Below are 18965 nucleotides of genomic sequence, written 5' to 3' on the forward strand. Positions count from 1 at the left end.
GACATCTGTAACTGAGAATGTGTTGATGAATTTGGTCTGCCTGAAGCAATGTCATTCTTAGAAAGGGAGGCAACTGAGGGTATAGAGAAGACACAACCTTGGAATCAGAAAACCTGGGTTCGAATCCCTCATCTGTCTTCCACTGGCCATGTGACTGTGGGTAAAATACTGAACGTCTCTGGGTCTCACTTGCCTTAACAATAATAACAACTTCCTTGCAAGGAGGTTGTAGTATTAGCAATCAAGTATGTAAGTCCTGTTAGTGAAACGTACAGGGGATAAATAGCTGACATACAAAGCATATACTTTGTCAGAATGACTGATGATGCATAAGTTTATACCGGTGACAGAGCAGAGGTCTTTTCCGCTGTTCATTTTCTGATTCACATGAAGAATTATGCTCTAAAGCATTATGGTAAGCATTTTATGTGCTACCTCATTGAATACCACAACCCATGAGGTATATTTTTGCTAGATTTTTAGGATAAAGGAATTGGCTTCAGAAAAGGGAATAATTGGCTCAAGGCCATACAGTGAGGAGGCAGCCAAGTCAAGGTTAAAACCAAAGCTGGTTCTAAAGCCTTTTTCTTTGTTACTACAGCCTTCCTTTGTTCATTGCCTCTGTTCAACAGAAGTTCTTTTCATTTTAAATGACAGCAGAAACTTCCACTCAGTTCATAGCTAGACTTTTTCTTGCATTGCCAGTCAGCAAAAAAGAAGGGACAGAGAGAAATAAGAAGACTGGGGTAGGATTAAGATTGTTTAATTAGATTCAAACGCATCTTCTACACAAAGGGTGAGCACTAGTCAATCCATTCATTCCCTCACTTGCTCATCAACATTTACTGAAGACCTCCTGTGGGCTGAGCTGGTGAGGCTTGCTTTTGTAACCTGGGCTGAATGTTCCACAACACATGAGACTTAGAGTAGATTAACATCCAGTTAGAAGGAAAGACCCAAAGTCAACAGCAGGGAAGAAAAGCCTGACAGAGGAGCCAGTAAGATGGAAATATGCCCACATGCATGGTATTGCCTGACAACTTCCTTGTTAACAACTTTCATTACCAAGGTCACTCAGGTGGGTTTCCATTTTCATGGGAATACTGAAGAGAGTGACAGCCTCTCTCAGTAACTTTTCCAACTATTGCCAAAGCTGAAACTATCAAATGAAATCGTACAGCTCTAAGCAACAAATACAAGCTCCTTGCCAGGTCTTTCCTGCTCACACAACATTTCTGAGAATTACAAGACGAAGACGTCTTTAATAATGAACCAGTGAGCATTTCTTTGTTTGTTGTAATGGTGGTTGATTTTTTTTTTAATGTGGAAAGCAAAAATGGAGAGAAAGTAGTAGCTTACGTGGCCTTGGAATCTTTGGTAAAGAAGACACATTCTCGTTTCTTAAAATTTGCTTGAATAAAATTCGCCAAGTCCTTTGGAGAGAGAGCATTGAATAACACATTACTAATTTATTCTCACGTCTTGCTGATATTAATGAATGCTAAATATGATGTAACCCTACTTCATATGCTTTAAGAACTTACTGCATATTCATAACATCCAGCCTTTGTTCATGCCTTCACAGAACACAGTTTTTTTTTAAGATGCATACATTAAAATTTTTATAACTAAATGGAAAATTTTTCTAAAAATGATTTGGGCTTATCTTGTATATAAACAGCATTATATACATATAAATTATGTTTTTCCACCTCTAAGGCTACAAGGAAGAACATAGGCATTGGATGATAGTTTTTCATAAATAATATATCAATGCAGATTCCCATTTCTCTTATACTTGCCATTTAAAAGAAGACATATTCCAGGTCTTAGCTATTGTAAACAGTGCTGCAATGAACATTCGTGTGCACGTGTCCTTATAGTAGAATGATTTATAATCCTTTGGATATATACCCAGTAATGGGATTGCTGGGTCAAATGGGATTTCTATTTTTAGGTCCTTGAGGAATCGCCACACTGTCTTCCACAATGGTTGAATTAATTTACATTCCCACCAACAGTGTAAAAGTGTTCCTATTTCTCCACATCCTCTCCAGCATCTGTTGTTTCCAGATTTTTTAATGATCGCCATTCTAACTGGCGTGAGGTGGTATCTCAATGTGGTTTTGATTTGCATTTCTCTGATGACCAGTGATGATGAGCATTTTTTCATATGTTTGTTGGCCTCCTGTATGTCTTCTTTTGTAAAGTATCTGTTCATATCCTTCACCAACCCAAATGCCCAACGATGATAGACTGGATAGGGAAAATGTGGTACATATACACCATGGAATATTACACAGCCATCAAAAATGATGAGTTCATGTCCTTTGTAGGGACATGGATGAACCTGGAAACCATCATTCTCAGCAAACTGACACAAGAGCAGAAAATCAAACACCGTATATTCTCACTCATAGGCGGGTGTTGAACAATGAGAACACATGGACACAGGGAGGGGAGCACTACACACTGGGGTCTGTTGGGGGGAAATGGGGGAGGGACAGGGGGGTGGGGAGGTGGGAAGAGATAGCATGGGGAGAAATGACAGATACAGGTGAGGGGACGGAAGACAGCAAACCACACTGCCAAGTGTGTACCTATGCAACAATCTTGCATGTTCTTCACATGTACCCCAAAACCTAAAATGCAATAAAAAATATATAAATAAATAAATAAATAAATAAATAAATAAAAGAAGAAGACATATTCCAAAAACCCTTCATAATTGTATTTATCCCTCCATGGGCAAGGTGGTTAGGCACATCTTGGACCTAATTCTGACAAACAGCCAAAGCCTTTATAAACCAAAAGCTTCTTTTAAGTTAGCAGAAGCAAACTATTTGGAAACAAATGAAAAACTCCTTTAAAAATACCTATACTCCTCAAAGAAGGAGCAGGTATTTGCATGATGTATGAAACATCACAGGATTGGTAGTCAGAATATTTAAACACTGTGCATCAATAAGAATAAGGCAGAGAACCCGATGGAAAAAAATGGCCAAAGACAAGAGTAAGCATTCATTGAAAGAAAATAACCCATAAACATATGAAAGGAAGCTCAACCTCATTCAGAATGAGCAAATGCAAAGGAAAACCACAGTGGGATCCCATTTTACAGACACCAGGTTAGCAAAAATATCAAAGGCAATGAACACTCAGCATGAGTGAAGGGAAGGGCAGTGGGCCTCATGCCCACCATGGGTGGGTAAGTGAATGGATGCAACCATTCCTGAATATTGTCCACTACTGCCAGTAAAATTATCTCCCTGAGGAAGAGTCCCTTGTGGAGAAAGGCAGGATTGTCCCATGAATGACCTGCATACTCAGAGTGCCTGGCAAAGCTGCCTGGCAATAAACTTTCAACCTCAGGCGGCTGCCTTGCCCTGGGAAGGTGGGACTGCTGGGAGCTTTCTTTTCCCGGCAGCCCAATGCCACTTCCCTCAGGCCACCAGGTACCGGCAGCTGGAGTTCTCAGATAACCTCACACACAATTGGCCTCATAAGACAGACCACTGGCACTGGAGCCACCCCTAACTTCCTATCCCCACCAGCAAGGCTGTCACCAGCCATACACTGCAAAGAAGGAAGTCTCCTCTCCTGGAATGAAGTTCACTATGTGCCCTCTTCCCTTCTCATCCTCTGCCTCTGCAAGTCTTGAGATATCAGAGAAGGGTGACCATGTGCCTTATCTTCCCAAACCTTTGAACATAAGTTTCCCCGTAAGTCCTGTGTCTTAACCCAGACCCCATGAAAGACAGATGTTTACCTACACCCACACCAAGCCTCAACTCAATGAACATTTTCCAGGTAGACATGGCTTACATATCTAGGAATGTTAAAAGTGGTATTGCTTGTAATAGTAAAGACCAGAAGCCCAAATGCCATCTGTCTTAGGCTGAATAAATAAACATAAGCACACAGTGGGGTGCAGCACAGCCATGAAATAAATCAACAATGGTTACATGTCTCACTGTGGATGAATCTCAAAAACAGTTTTGAGCAAAAAAAAAAAAGAAAAGAAAAGAAAAAGAAAGAAAGAAAGAAAAGAAAAAGAAAAAAGGAACTCACAAAAAATACTTACCATACAATTCCATGTATGTCAAAAACAGAACAAAACTAAATAATGTATTGTTTAGAGAGATACACATACTCAAGTCATAAAATTACAAATAAAATCAAGGAATGGGTAACACAAAACTCATGATAGTGGTTATAACCTCTGACAGGAGAGAGGAAAGCCAACTCATCAGGCTTATGGGGGTAATATGCTATTTCTCAAGCTGGTGGTGGGCACAAGAACATTCATTTCAATATTCTTTTTAAGCTGGAAATTAACATATATACATCCTTTTCTATGTATCTTTCAATACGAACATGTTGAAAGCAAAAGCAATTTCAATGCTCACCTCCACACGACGGTTTTGAAAATCCATGATGCCCATTTTTCCTGTAACTTTTTTATCGACTTAAGTAATTTCAGATCTACTTAACAGGAATGAAGGAAACAGCTATGTAAGCTGTATAACCAATGATCATGACGGAAGGGTGATGATTTCTTAAAAATTACTTTGTGGCTTAAAAAAAAACCCTCTGAGAGTGTACTTCGCAGAGGTGTGCATGTGCTCAGGGGGCAAAAATGACCTCCCCCAGAACTGAGACACTCTTGCGTGGTCTCAGCAGATCTACCCACAGGGGTGCCTGCATCTGGGAGAGGGTGACCCGCAGGGGCTGAGGAGAGGAGACCCATCCAGCAGGAGGTCACAGGAGCAGACACAAGAAAGAGTCAGCCTCTGTCTATCTCCCAGGGCTCCGGCGCTGAGGCCAGGGGGACCCCTCCAGAAGGGCCCTCCCAGAGATGCTTCATCACTGGGCTTGAAGGAGGAGAGCAAAAGGGAAAATACCGGAAAAGTTGCCACCTCCCTTGGCCCACTGTTTGCTTCTCCCATGACCACAACTGAGGTGAGACTGGGGAGCAACTGAAAGGAGGTGCTCAGTTCCCCACCACCTGGGCATGCAAGTGTCGGGGCAGCCACTGAGGGCTGGCACCTCCTTCACTTTCGCATCAGGGGAGGCTCACTTGTCTAGTCCTGGCCCTGGGAGACAGAGCCCAGCTGGGGAAGAGCAGGTTTTTGCATGTTTGTTTGTGTGTGTGTTTTCATACAGCTCAATGATAGATCACAAAGTCAGCCCCCATGGAACCCACGAGTGAAATCAAAATCCTAAACAACACCCCAAAACCGCCCTCCCCAACCACCAATTCCTACTTCCTTCCTTTTTTTCCAAAGCTAGCCGCTCTCCCAAATTGTAACACTGTAGCCCAGGAGAACTGGATTTCAGACTGGAAACTTGTCTTAAGTTCTTGACAAATGAGTGTGTTGGACAGGATCGGAGAGCGAGCGGAAAACCTGTGGAAGGAAATTCCACCTAGTGCTGGCAAAGCCAGGCAGGGAGAGGCAGAGAGGTGCTAAGGACATGCCTCCCACTGGCACCCAACCCCAAGTCCAGCTCACCCAAGAAGCCATGACTGGGCACGTCTGTGTCCTGAAGGCAGCATAGAAGCTGGCTTGGAACCAGGAGAGGCAGTGCCAAGGAATGAAGCGAGGAGGCCATTGCAAGAACAAATGCAGATGGACCCAAACTGAGACCCTGGCCATAGAGCTGGAGAAGGGACTGAGATTCAAAACTCAGACCGGAAGCAAGAGCACTGAGCATTAAGTAGTGAAATTGTAAAGACATGGCATCTAAAATTTCCTTAAAGTCCATTTGCAAATGCATGATTTAATGCCTTATGAATGCTACAGTGATAACCTTTCGAACAGGTGGTGCGCATGACTTACACTTTCACTGTAAGACAAGTCTATGCTCCGAGACGCGCTGGAGTACAGGGTCCGGGTGCTGTCCAGAGTGCCGTTCCTTCTGCTCCTCATGCTGAATCTGGTTCCCCCAAAGGACATCTCTTCTGCGAAGATGGGTGGAGGCGGATAAGTTTGGGTTACAAACCGTAAAAGGGCTTCCTTCAAAGCTTCACCCCCATGCCCCTTTCTCTGCAACCTCTCCCCTTTGCCACGTGCAATGTGCCACGTGCAATGTGCCATGCTCCATTCGGCCCACGAAGGTCATCGTGCCCCTGCCCCTAATTCCTCTTCACCCTACAAGACCCAGGTGGCATTTCCACCCCTCACTCAGCACATCTTCCCTGGCCCCTCACTTCTGAGCCAGGATCCCCTTCTGGGTACTCCCTCTGTGCAGTGGCTGAGGGCATGGCCCCACCCGACCGAGAGCTCTGAAAGGATAGTCTGTACCACATGCCTCACAACGCACTACACCTGAGGGGCTTTCAAGAGCTGCTTGCTAAGTAATGAATTAGGGATGAAGGGAATTTACAGAGCAGACTATGAATAGCAGCCTGTATTATTGGCCAGAGGATTCGGCCCTCGGGCAGAAAAGAAGACTCCTGGCCCTGAAGGGTGGTGGGCAGGGCTTGAGGGTCAGCACGTCCCAGGTCATCCTGAGACTCTAACGCCCAAAACTTCTCTCTCAGGCTCTGGAGCAGACTGCTGGCCTGGGCATTGCAGAACCTTATATGTCATGCAGATGCTTCCTGGGGACCCCACTCTGTTTTTCTCACTCTAAGACGCCCCCATCCCATACTTCAGGAGGCCCCTCTCCCCTTGTCTCCCAAACTCTAACTCATACCCACATCCCAAGCTCCAGACAAAATCCATCAATTCCTACTCAACCTCCAAGTTTGTCCTGCAGACACAGCAAATGAAAGTGCCACCCTTCCTACCCTTCCTGGACACCTGTGTCTCCGTGAATCCCCTCGTCCTGGCTCCAAGCTCCTCCCTGTGTGTTCCATCACATCCCAGCGGCAGTCCTTCCTTCTCATCCCTCACAAGGCTCTTGCATTGCCTGCACTTGCCAAGGGGCCCTGCTGGCCTCCACCTCCCCAGCCTGACTGTACCCACTTCCCTCTCTCTCTGGGCCTGCCTTCCCCATCTGGGGTCCCTCCCTCTGTCCGGAGCCCTGTTCCCCATACCCCTCCAGCTGTCATGTCCTGCTCATCCTCCTTCACTCATCACTTCTTCAGGGAGATGCCCCACAATGCCCAGGTTGGGCAAGAGCTCACCTGCCTCTGCAGCCCCTTCAACCCGCACCAAGCTGTGGGCATCATGATTTGTTTAATAATCTGTTGACCCCTGTTAACATGCTGAGGCCAAGGACTTTATCTTGTTCACCACTAGACTTCCAGATCTGGTACAATGCATAAAGGAGATCTGCATAAATATTTATTAGATGAACAATTTGATTGAATCAGTACTCCCTCACAAATCCTCCTTCGGTTTGCAAACTACTTCCACGTCACCTTCTATAACTCCCGAATGCAGAAATGTCTAAGACACAGAACAGACCCACTACTCAGCCACACTCTGCTCTTGGCCCCTCAGCCCAGTGGCCATGACTCCTCTGTCCAGATCGCCCATCCCAGACCAGCCACAGGCCTCCCACACCGCAGAGACTGGCACTGGTTTAAAACGCACTTGGAATGGTTGATCTAGACTGTTTAAAACACCAAGTGCTTCTTTTACTTCTCTCCCCAGGCATTTTCAAGAGAAGCTGAGAGTATTAATTGGTACTTTACATACGTTATTGCAAAACCACAAATCAATCCTGCAAGGTATTCACTATGATTCCCATACAGCAAATTGCTTCTAAGTAGGGCACCAATGCTTAGGAAGTGACTTCATTTGCCTTGAAATGAAAACTGTTTATTTCGCTGCAACAGAAAGGGGTGTTTTTGCCTTCAAATGGCATTTCCATCAAACCAAACACTGGGAGCCATTTAAGAGGCGCAGCAAATAGCCCTCCTCTGACATTCCGAATGCCTCATTAGCAGCTGGTAGTCTCTTACTGGTTCTCTGAGACTAGCTGATATTCAGGTTGGTTGACTGTGGGTCTTGGCATAGAGCCTTAGATAACAGCTACCTCAGAAGTGCAGGTTTGTAGATCTTCTAGACACATTCTTGCAGGACTTCAGGCTCAGAAGTAAAAGAAGTATTGGAGCTGAGTGCAGCGGCTCATGCCTATAATCCCAGCACTTTGGGAGGCTGAGGCAGGCGGCTCATGAGGTCAAGACATCGAGGACCACCCTGGCCAACATGGTGAAACCCTGTCTCTACTAAAAATACAAAAATTAGCGGGGCATGGTGGCGTGGGCTTGTAGTCCCAGCTACTCGGGAGGCTGAGGCAGTAGAATTGCTCAAACCCAGGAGGCGGAGGTTGCGGTGAGCCAAGATCACGTCACTGCACTCCAGCCTGGTGACACAGCAAGACTGTCTCAAAATAAAAAATAAATAGAAGAAGCACTGGAAGAAGGAACGTAAGTCCTGAGGCCCCAGGGAAGTGATGTGGGAAGAGAGTACCCGGGGCCCTGGGGAGTGAGAGGAGGGGTCTGCAGGGAAGGAGCTGCTCCTGAAGAGTGACTTGGTAAGGCAGGGGGAGAAAGCTGATCCCTTGATTCATGACGTACCAGGGAGAAGTAATAAAATCGCACCACCAGATGCAGCGATGCAAAATTCCCCGGAAAAAAAAAAAAAAGAAATGTGGGCAAAGGGCTGGGATGTCCATTCCTAGCGTGAGTCCTTCTGCTCCTGACTCACCCACCCTGGACTTGTCTGTCAGTGTCAGCAAAAGGTCCCTGGGGATGGTCTGAGGGCAGCAAAGCCGAAGAGGAATCTGTGAGAAGCGTTTCTTCTGTGGGGATGTCTTTTTACTGCATTCAACACTTTGCCACCCAACGCTGTAAAAAGAGTTCTGTTTCCATCAGAGTTTTGAGCTGGTGAAGCAAATCCTGACGGCAGCCTCCCTGCTCTTCCTTCTGCTCAGCATTCTCCCCTTATTCTTAAGTGCTGATATTTTACTGATTCTAACCAGATAATGGTCTAAAATGTTTACATCGATCATAAGCTCTCTTTACACACGAACTCAAGTTTGGCTGTTTTTGTTTTTTCCCCAGCTCTGGATAGTTTGTTGTTGGTGTTGTTTACTGTTTTCTGGTTGCAGCCTCTCCAGGCAGAAGCGAGAGTGAGGTGCCTTCCCAGGCACGGTGGAAGCTGAGGTTAGAAGTCTCAAGATCCACCAGTGAAGTGCTTAATGGACAGTAGTCCTCATTTCTAATGAAACTGGCACCATGATCGGGTGTGGCAAAGACCGGCAGCAACATGTGACCCACTGTCAAACCAGAGAATGTGCTCACGATGTTCGGTGGGTGCCGGCCCATGGAGCCCTGTGTGGTGACCTGGTGCCAGCAGCATTGGGCAGGCAGAGCATGGCAGCAGGGGACACATGGGGTTGTGCCCCCCCCACTTTAACCCACGCCACCGAGGAGGGAAAATCTTGGTACAGCTACACCACACCTGGCTGAAGCCATTGCTGGAGGAGCCTTGGAGAACCCTGGAGATTCATTATGTCAGTTACAGGCCTTTCAGAAGAGAATATCCCACTCATAGGAGATACAGTCATCAAAACATCAACAGAATAAATCTTCCCTGAGATAAAGAAAGATTTGAGTCTTCACAATAAAAATCTTACTGGGTCTGCCAGGCAAAATTAACAGGGCCAGAGGTATCCAGATGAAATTATTTAAGTATAAGAATAAACAAGCCGGGAGTCGTGGTTCATGCCTGTTATCCCAACACTTTGGGAGGCCGAGGTGGGTAGATCACCTGAGGTCAGGAGTTTGAGACCAACCTGGCCAATAGGTGAAACCCTGTCTCTACTAAAAATACAAAAATTAGCCAGGCGTGGTGGCACATGCCTGTAATCCCAGCTACTTGGGAGGCTGAGGTGGGAGAATTGCTTGAACCCAGGAGGCAGAGGTTACAATTAGCCAAGATTGCACCACTGCACTCCAGCCTGGGCAACAGAGTGAGATTCCATCTCAAAAAAAAAAAAAAAAAAGAATAAACATAAAAACATACAAGCAATATAGCAGAAAACAACTACTAAAGAAGAAAAACCAGGCTGGTATAAAACTTCTTCAACACTATAAACTATAAGAAAATGGAACAGCATTTATATTTTTTAAGAGGGAAAATGGATCTAGAAATTGTATCCTGAGCCAAGTCAGCTGTGAGTGCAGTAGAGAGACACTCTCAGGAATGGGGAGTAAGGAAGGAAAACACTCACTTAACTTTAGGTAGTTCAGCAAAGGGAGACAGGGAGGCTGGAGGGAAAAAGTCAGAGCTAAATAATAAGTAGGGACGACATGGTAGAGGTTTTTTTCAGTTTAAATTTTTTTTTTTTCTTTTTTTTTTTTTTTCTTTTTTTTTTTATTGCATTTTAGGTTTTGGGGTACATGTGATGAACATGCAAGATTGTTGCATAGGTACACACATGGCAGTGTGCTTTGCTGCCTTCCGTCCCCTCACCTGTATCTGTCATTTCTCCCCATGCTATCTCTTCCCACCTCCCCACCCCCCGCCCCTCCCCCATTTCCCCCCAACAGACCCCAGTGTGTAGTGCTCCCCTCCCTGTGTCCATGTGTTCTCATTGTTCAACACTCGCCTATGAGCGAGAATATACGGTGTTTGATTTTCTGCTCTTGTGTCAGTTTGCTGAGAATGATGGTTTCCAGGTTCATCCATGTCCCTATAAAGGACGTGAACTCATCGTTTTTGATGGCTGCATAATATTCCATGGTGTATATGTACCACATTTTCCCTATCCAGTCTATCATCGTTGGGCATTTGGGTTGGTTCCAGGTCTTTGCTATTGTAAACAGTGCTGCAATGAACATTCGTGTGCACGTGTCCTTGTAGTAGAATGATTTATAATCCTTTGGATATATACCCAGTAATGGGATTGCTGGGTCAAATGGGATTTCTATTTTTAGGTCCTTGAGGAATCGCCACACTGTCTTCCACAATGGTTGAATTAATTTACATTCCCACCAACAGTGTAAAAGTGTTCCTATTTCTCCACATCCTCTCCAGCATCTGTTGTTTCCCGATTTTTTAATGATCGCCATTCTAACTGGTGTGAGATGGTATCTCAGTGTGGTTTTGATTTGCATTTCTCTGATGACCATTGATGATGAGCATTTTTTCATATGTTTGTTGGCCTCCTGTATGACTTCATGACCAAAACGCCAAAAGCAATGGCAACAAAAGCCAAAATAGACAAATGGGACCTAATCAAACTCCACAGCTTCTGCACGGCAAAAGAAACAGTCAGTAGAGTGAATCGGCAACCAACAGAATGGGAAAAAATTTTTGCAGTCTACCCATCTGACAAGGGGCTGATATCCAGAATTTACAAAGAACTAAAGCAGATCTACAAGAAAAAAACAAACAAGCCCATTCAAAAATGGGCAAAGGATATGAACAGATACTTTACAAAAGTTTAAATTTTTATACTTTATCTCAGTGCACAAAGAATTGAAGAAACGTACTTAAATATCACATAAAACAAAGAAACCAAAGAGAAAGAAGTGAGCTGAGGATAAAATAAGAGAAAGAGACTGGTTAGGTCAGGGGCTTATCCAGCCTCGGGGGAAGCCAATTCCAAGGTCCTCAAGTTGCAATAGAAATCATGCTCTAAACTTACTAATGGCTGAAGCAAAAGGATTGTAAAAAGAAAATAAAATGTTAAGACCTTTGAGGTTTATTATGCCAAGGGAAAAAGTGAAGCTCTGAAAACAGACTCACATAACACGGCTGTTTTTGCACAACCCTTGCTGACTGACCTTCTCAAGGGTTGTGAAAAACCAGATGGAGATGTTATACCTTAACTGGACTCCCTATCCTTCATTCTAACCTAGACTTACTGATGTTGGAGACAGAGAGCCTCATGACAGTAACCTCTTTACCACATAATGTTAAGCAGCCTCCTTAGAGTATAAGCAATAGTAGTCAGTCAAACCTTACAACTGTGCAGCAGCCTTAGTACAGAAAATGTGTTTCTGGCCAGGCATGGTGGCTCACACCTGTAATCCTACCACTTTGGGAGGCGAAAGCAGGCGGATCACTTGAGGTCAGGAGTTTGAGACCAGCCTGTACAACATGGTGAAACTCCATCTCTACTAAAAATAAAAAATAAAAATAAAAACAATTTTAAAAGATAGCCAGGTGTGGTGGCAGGCATCTGCAATCACAGCTACTCGGGAGGCTGAGGCACAAGAATCTCTTGAACCTGGGAGGTGGAATTTGCAGTGAGCCAAGATCATGCCACTGTGCTCCAGCCTAGGTGACAGAGTGAGACTGCATCTCAAAAAAATAAATAAATAAATAAACGTGTTTCTGTTCAGCACCGCTGGTTTTGCCTGTATAAACGATCCTCCCTTTTCCCCATCCTAGGAGCAGCGATCACCATCCTTTGCTGTCATTCTGCTGTCTGGATGGCTGCCCTCATCTTTGCAGTTGAACACCCTCTTTCAGTTGAGTCCTGAGGCTTTTGATTATTTTAGGTTGACAGAATGAACATAGTCAGCTACAAGCTTCACGGCATTCATAAAGTAACTTCAAAGCACATTCTCTGATACAGAGGCCAGGGTGAAAAGGACTCCTGCATTTGGAGACAGGTAGAATGGGGAGGGTGGGGTGATTATAAAGGGGCAGAATGAAGGGGTTTTTCTAGTGATGTAACAGTTGCAAAATTTGGTTTTGGCGATAGTTATACAAATCTACTCATGTGGTAAAATTGCATTAAACTATACACATATGAGGCCGGGCGCGGTGGCTCAAGCTTGTAATCCCAGCACTTTGGGAGGCCGAGGCGGCTGGATCACAAGGTTGAGAGATCGAGACCATCCTGGTCAACATGGTGAAACCCCGTCTCTACTAAAAAAATACAAAAAATTAGCTGGGCATGGTGGCACGTGCCTGTAATCCCAGCTACTCGGGAGGCTGAGGCAGGAGAATTGCCTGAACCCAGGAGGCGGAGGTTGCGGTGAGCCGAGATCGCGCCATTGCACTCCAGCCTGGGTAACAAGAGCGAAACTCCGTCTCAAAAAAAAAAAAAAAAAAAAAAAAAAACTATACACATATGAATGAATGCATGTCAACATGGTGAAATCTGGGACCAGGTGCCGTGGCTCATGCCTGTAATCTCAACACTTTGGGATGCCAAGGCAGGCAGATCACCTGAGGTCCGGAGTTTGAGACCAGCCTGGCTAACATGGTGAAACCCCTTCTCTACTAAAAAAAAAAAAAAAAAAAAAAAAATACCAATAAAAATCCCAGCTACTTCAGAGGCTGAGACAGGAGAATTGCTTGAGCACAGGAGGTGGAGGTCGCAGTGAGTCAAGATCGTCCCATTACACTCCAGACTGGGCAACAAGAGCAAGACTTTGTCTCAAAAGAAAGAAAAAGGTGAAATCCAAATAAAGCTTTTGCATTGTGCCAATGTCACTTCCCTGGCATTAAGCTCGTATGATAGTTATGTGTGAAGTCACCACTGAGGGGAACTGGGTGAAGAGAACACAGACCCTCTCCACACTATTTTTTCCTCTCCGACTTCCTGTGAAGCTATAATTATCTCAAAATAATAAGTTAAAAAAAATTCCTATGCCAAAGGCACAGCAGGCCACATAGTGAAAAACACCCCTGCACAGCCATGCAATACTTACAGCACTAAACTTCCTGTGGCTATTTCTTAAATGTCCTGAACGCAAGTGGAAGCTATGCCGTTAAAGTAAAATTCAGGCTAAGCGTGGTGACTCACACCTGTAATCTCAGCACTTTGGGAGGCCGAGGTAAGCAGATCATGAGGTCAGAAGTTCAAGACCAGCCTGGCCAATATGACGAAACCCCGTCTCTATGAAAAATACAAAAAATAGCTGGGCATGGTGGTGTGTGCCTGTAATCCCAGCTACTCAAGAAACTGAGGCAGGAGAATTGCTTGAACCAGGACCCGGGAGGTGGAGGTTGCAGTAAGCCGAGATCAGACCATTGCACTCCAGCCTGGGCTATAGAGCAAGACTCCATCTCAAAAACAACAACAACAACAACAAAAAAAAAAAAAAAAAAAAAAAAAAAAAAAAAACTAAAATCCAGTGGAATTACCTCAGTGGCAGACCCAAATGATGGAACCTCCATAGAGAGATATCCAAGGGTTTGTCAAGTTCTAGGATTTACTTTTTAAACTACGTAAAACTTTGCTTTCGTGTTTTTAATCAATAATCTCAATTATTCCATGTATGCTTTTTACTCTGAAAAATTTCAAATGGGTATGATGAACCTAATGGAATCTTAATGCCCACCCTAGAGGTTACCTCGGTAAAAATTAAAATCAAAGTGGATTCTTGAAACACCGTTCACATTTTTCAAAACTTCACAATAAACCTACATACCTATCAGTAGAGAAAGCAGTTCCAAACTAAGGATCAACAGTTTCTACAGTTTCCCACACAGGAAACTATCAGCCACCCTGCAAGCTGACTCACTGGACTCATTAAAACCCAGAGTGCTGGGCCCCACCTCAAGAGCATGATACGTCTGGGGTGAGCCCCAGATTCTACATCTCTAGCCTCTCCCGGGTGCTGATGAGGTGGCCTTGAGATCACATTTAGAGGACCACTGGGCTACACATCACACCAAGGATCCTATCACTCTTAGACTGCAATAAAATGTTTCCAGAGCATGTAATCAGATCTTTTCAAAAACACATGCATGTAATTGATGGGATCTTCAAGAGGCAGTATCATGTCAATTTTGGCTTTGTGTTCTTCCGTAGTCACAACCTGAACATCAATGTCCAGGGTGTGTTTGCGGAGGGTCTTGACTACCAGGCGTGGCCAGCGCTAGCATCCCGACTGCCTCCCGACTCCTCCGTGGAGGAGCTGCGGTCGCCCTGGTGCCTGCTGTCCCCCTCCTTCCCTGGGCTCAACCCTGGATCCCTCAGGCGCCTGTCCCCAGCCCCAATCCCACCCGTGCCCTATTGTTCTCCCAGACAAATGAAACCATGCTGCGCTTCTGATGCCCTCGCTTGCCGTTTAATGGTTCAGCTAATCCTGTGGCGAGACGGGCGCTCGCTCCCTCGGAGGAGCCAGGCACCTGGGCCTTCCTGAACTACAGCCAGCTCTGTCCTTCCCCCCAAGAAACACATGTTCATTTGTGCAATCATGTATAGACCTCAGAACGGAAGATAGGACTGTATATAATTGTAATAACCAATTGCCACTAAAAAAAAAAAAAAAAAAAAAAATCACACAATTCTCCTGTTATTAAATAAAGCTGCAGGTATAAGACGGCCTCGGGAAAAAAAAAATTCAGATCCTTTTTTTATTTCCAAATTTAAATGAAATATAATTATTGTGGAGAACTTTACATTTTTTTCCTTGAGCTATTATTTTCTTTTCATAGGAGTCTTTTTCTTGATAGGGAAAAAAAACCTTAATTAGCATAAATCCTGGATGGACTTGCACTATAAATAGGCAATTCAGATTGTAGTCTTAATCCCAAAATAAATTTCTGTCAATGGCAAAAAAAAAAAAAAAAAAAAAGAACCATTACAATTTGTCCTGCTTGCACATGAAACATACACCTCCATCAGACCAGGAACACCATCCAAATGTCAGTAATAAATAACTGCTATGTTTGTGTCATGTCTATTATGCACCAGGCACTGTACTTATAATAAAACAATAATCCCCATAATTCATGGGAAGATCGATCCATGTAAAGAGTATTCATGTGAAGAGTGTTGACATAGATCCATCTTCCCATGAGTTATATGGATTATTATTTTCTTCTTTAAATAGATGAGCAAACCAAGACACAGAGAGGTTAAGTAACTTTCCCAGAGTCACACAGTTGATAAGTAGAGGATGCAAAATTCAAAATCAAGCAGGCTTGCCTGAGAGCCCAATCTTAGGCATTAAGGTAATTTGCATCACATTAATTCAGCTTTGGGAAGAAATAGATCGTCATTTTAACAACATTAGTACGCTGCCAAAACTTAAAGGATTACAAACCTCATTTTGTTTGTTGAGGGAAGAAGTTGGCCATAGTACTATTTTTGTTATCAGTGGCCATGAATAATTTTACACAGCCTAGAAGTCACCCATGAACAACAGAATATTCATGCATTTCTTTGAACCCAATGCCAAAAAAAAAGAGTCTGCTATGTTATTGTCCTAATTTAAAAAATAAAAAGGGACATCTGATATGTTTTATAAGTTACTTTTTAGCCTACCTATCACCATGGTCAAATCAGTCCTAAAATGTCATTTTCAAGCAGGATTGTCTAGTTCTCAATCTCTTTATGATTAAAAAAAAAATGGGGGGGCACAAGACATTCTCCTTTGCACACTGAATTAGAGAGGAAAAACTTGTTCATGCTCTAAAGAAAAGCGCTCCAAAAGGCCCCACACCAAACTCCAGCCATCTCCACTCTTTGAGTCATCAATTATTCACAGAAATCGTGAGTATGACACTTGCAGAGGCTTCAAATGTAAAGGGCACAATCCAGAGAGATCTCCTCCACTCTCATTTTGGCAGGGGCATGGCAGCGATGCACACAAGGGTTATAACAACCTGCAAGGGTCACTAGGCACTGGGTCACTAGGTGCCTCCATGTCTGGGTCACCTCCTGGAGAGAGATGAGATTTATTTTGTTACAGGCATTATCCCGTTTTTCTAATTGCCTCTATCAGCCAATTTTTTTAAGTTTGAATAGATGTATGAAAACTAGGAAAATGGCAAAAGCCAGTGGAGGCTCCCAAAGTCATTGACCCCAAGTTATCCTGCTCCAAAAGGTAGAAGAAACAGGAGGTAGATACAGGCAGCAGGTGATGCTCCAAGATGCTATTTGCTGAGAGCCTCTTAGAATAAGAGGAAAGGCCGGGGTCCCTATGGAGCCTGGACCCCTACTATCTTCACAGGTGCCAAGAATGATATCAGTTTTTAGGCAAAACAAAGATAATAATATTGTTATAATTATTATAAATTATAATAATTTATAATATAATTATATTATTTCTATAATAATTATATTATCTGCAATATAATTATAGACATATTAATAATAATAAACAGCTTTGTTCCAAATCATAAAGAAATATGCATCCAAAGTCACAACCTTGGAAGTAAGTCCTTTGCACTACCAAGATTTTGACAAGCTAAAACTTCTATCATAATAATTATCTTTGTATTAGCACACATAGAACAAATTTAAGGATCATTTTCTTACTTTCAACTCAGGAATCCTAACACTGAAAAAGTCAGCATTGGCAATAATGGATTCAAAATTAAATGGAAATAAAACCTTTAATTATTCATCCAGCCCTTCAGTGTTTCTCTCCTGCCTCTAAATAATACAAATGATGAGCATGTTTCAACAGGCTGGAAGAATAGAAGGAAACACAGTGTATAAAAACAAGCCAAATATACCCTCTCCTTTCACTATCAAAGAATATTTACTATTTGAATGCATTCTTTCTTGATGTTAGTTTACATTTTACCATAGTCTTGATTCAAGAAAAATTTGTTTTATTATGTTCCCAATAGGACTGCCTCAGATAGTCAGTTGTAGAGGTCAGATGCCAGTGAATTTTTCACTAAAGCTCATTTAGGGAGTTTCTAACTCTATCAGAAAAAGAAAACTTTAGTTCTATTTAAAGTCATTCAAAAATCTAGCAAAGATTTCATTTCTAAATAAATCTGAGTGAGGATTAGATGTATTTGTGAAATAGCATTTTGCTTATGGCCACATCTCTTTGAGAAATTTAAATTTTTGTCTTCCTTTGGTTTCAAATCTTCACAGAAAACTAATTGTTGCCCCTCCCAGAGTCACAAATGCATATTATTCTACAAGGTACAGCAATGGCAACATTTAAGGAGAAGCAAAAAGCAAAAGTTGATGACATACCGTGAGTGATGGTTTTTATCTAGCAGGATTTTCTCTCACTCAAGGATTCCGCTGATCTCTTCACACAGGAGGAGGAAAGCTTTTATAACTGGAATCTTCTCAGCCCCGCCTTCTTCTCTGAGGTTCTTTTAAGCAGAGGAACAAAAATCTTAAGCCACTGAGGTTGCAAGAAGACTCCTAAAGCCTCTGCTCACAGTGGCAATTTAGCAATGGAATACAAGTGGGGAATGGATAATTAGCCAACATGGTATTTTAAATGCTAATTAAGAAATGATACCAAATTTCCACTCTTAGCTTGACAATAATACCATAGTGTGAAATCATACTGAGATTTAATTTCTGCAATTAGTGGCACATTTTAAAAACCACAAATGAAATGGGAAATGCTTATTATAGAAAGTGATGACAAGATTAATTGATAAATTAAAAGCTCTTAGTTAAGATTAGGAAAAAAATTCTTAAATAGAGAAAATTTAATCAACATTGCTTTTTCTCAGATTTTGTGAACTTTCCTCACACCAACTTAAATGCAGCATTGGGACAGGCAAGCGGGCATCACGGAGGTGAGCAAATCTAGCTTTATTAATTTACAGCTACTTTCTGTCCCCTTTCAACTATACTTTATAAGAACTCTCCTAGAAGAAATAAGTAATAATTGCCAGTGGGCAACTTTCCATCATTTTACTTAAATCATGTGCCACAAACATAACAGTTATCTCATACTAATATTCCTTTGTGTTGGCCATTATTTCTATTATATTATTTACATATGAAGCATATATCATAGAGAAATAGAAATAGGATAGTGTATTTTAGGAACCGATTACACAAGACATATAAATGCAAAACAGAGATGAAAGAGAAGGAGTGTGAAGGGGTTTTTTTGCAAAGGCAGAGAGAGTTGAACAAGGTCTGAAAGGAAGGACAGGATTGTAGTGATAACTTCTGCACAAGGCATGTTCAATTCAGGAAGAAAACCCTTCGACAAAGAGAGACAAAGGACTTCAGACAGAGGTCTCAAACTCAAATATTCCAAGGTTCAGATGAAAGGAGTAGCTACGTATAAGGCAGTAGGGAAGGGTGGGGGCTGTGGA

General features: G+C 43.0%; 1 protein-coding gene across 1 annotated transcript in view; it reads right to left on the minus strand.

Annotated features, from left to right (window-relative positions):
• TRPM8 (transient receptor potential cation channel subfamily M member 8) overlaps positions 1–17933 on the minus strand; it is a 101255-nt gene extending 83322 nt beyond the window's left edge. Inside the window, exons 1-3 of the mRNA XM_010347219.3 lie at positions 17872–17933; positions 5841–5962; positions 1360–1433 (exon numbers count right to left, since the gene is read on the minus strand). Coding sequence (XP_010345521.2) covers positions 1360–1433; positions 5841–5957 — 191 coding nt within the window. The 5' untranslated portion in view covers positions 5958–5962; positions 17872–17933. The remainder of the gene's footprint in view (positions 1–1359; positions 1434–5840; positions 5963–17871) is intronic.
• Between the last annotated feature and the right edge of the window lie 1032 nt (positions 17934–18965).

Source organism: Saimiri boliviensis, chromosome 5, assembly GCF_048565385.1.
Source record: "Saimiri boliviensis isolate mSaiBol1 chromosome 5, mSaiBol1.pri, whole genome shotgun sequence".
Classification (NCBI taxonomy): domain Eukaryota; kingdom Metazoa; phylum Chordata; class Mammalia; order Primates; family Cebidae; genus Saimiri; species Saimiri boliviensis.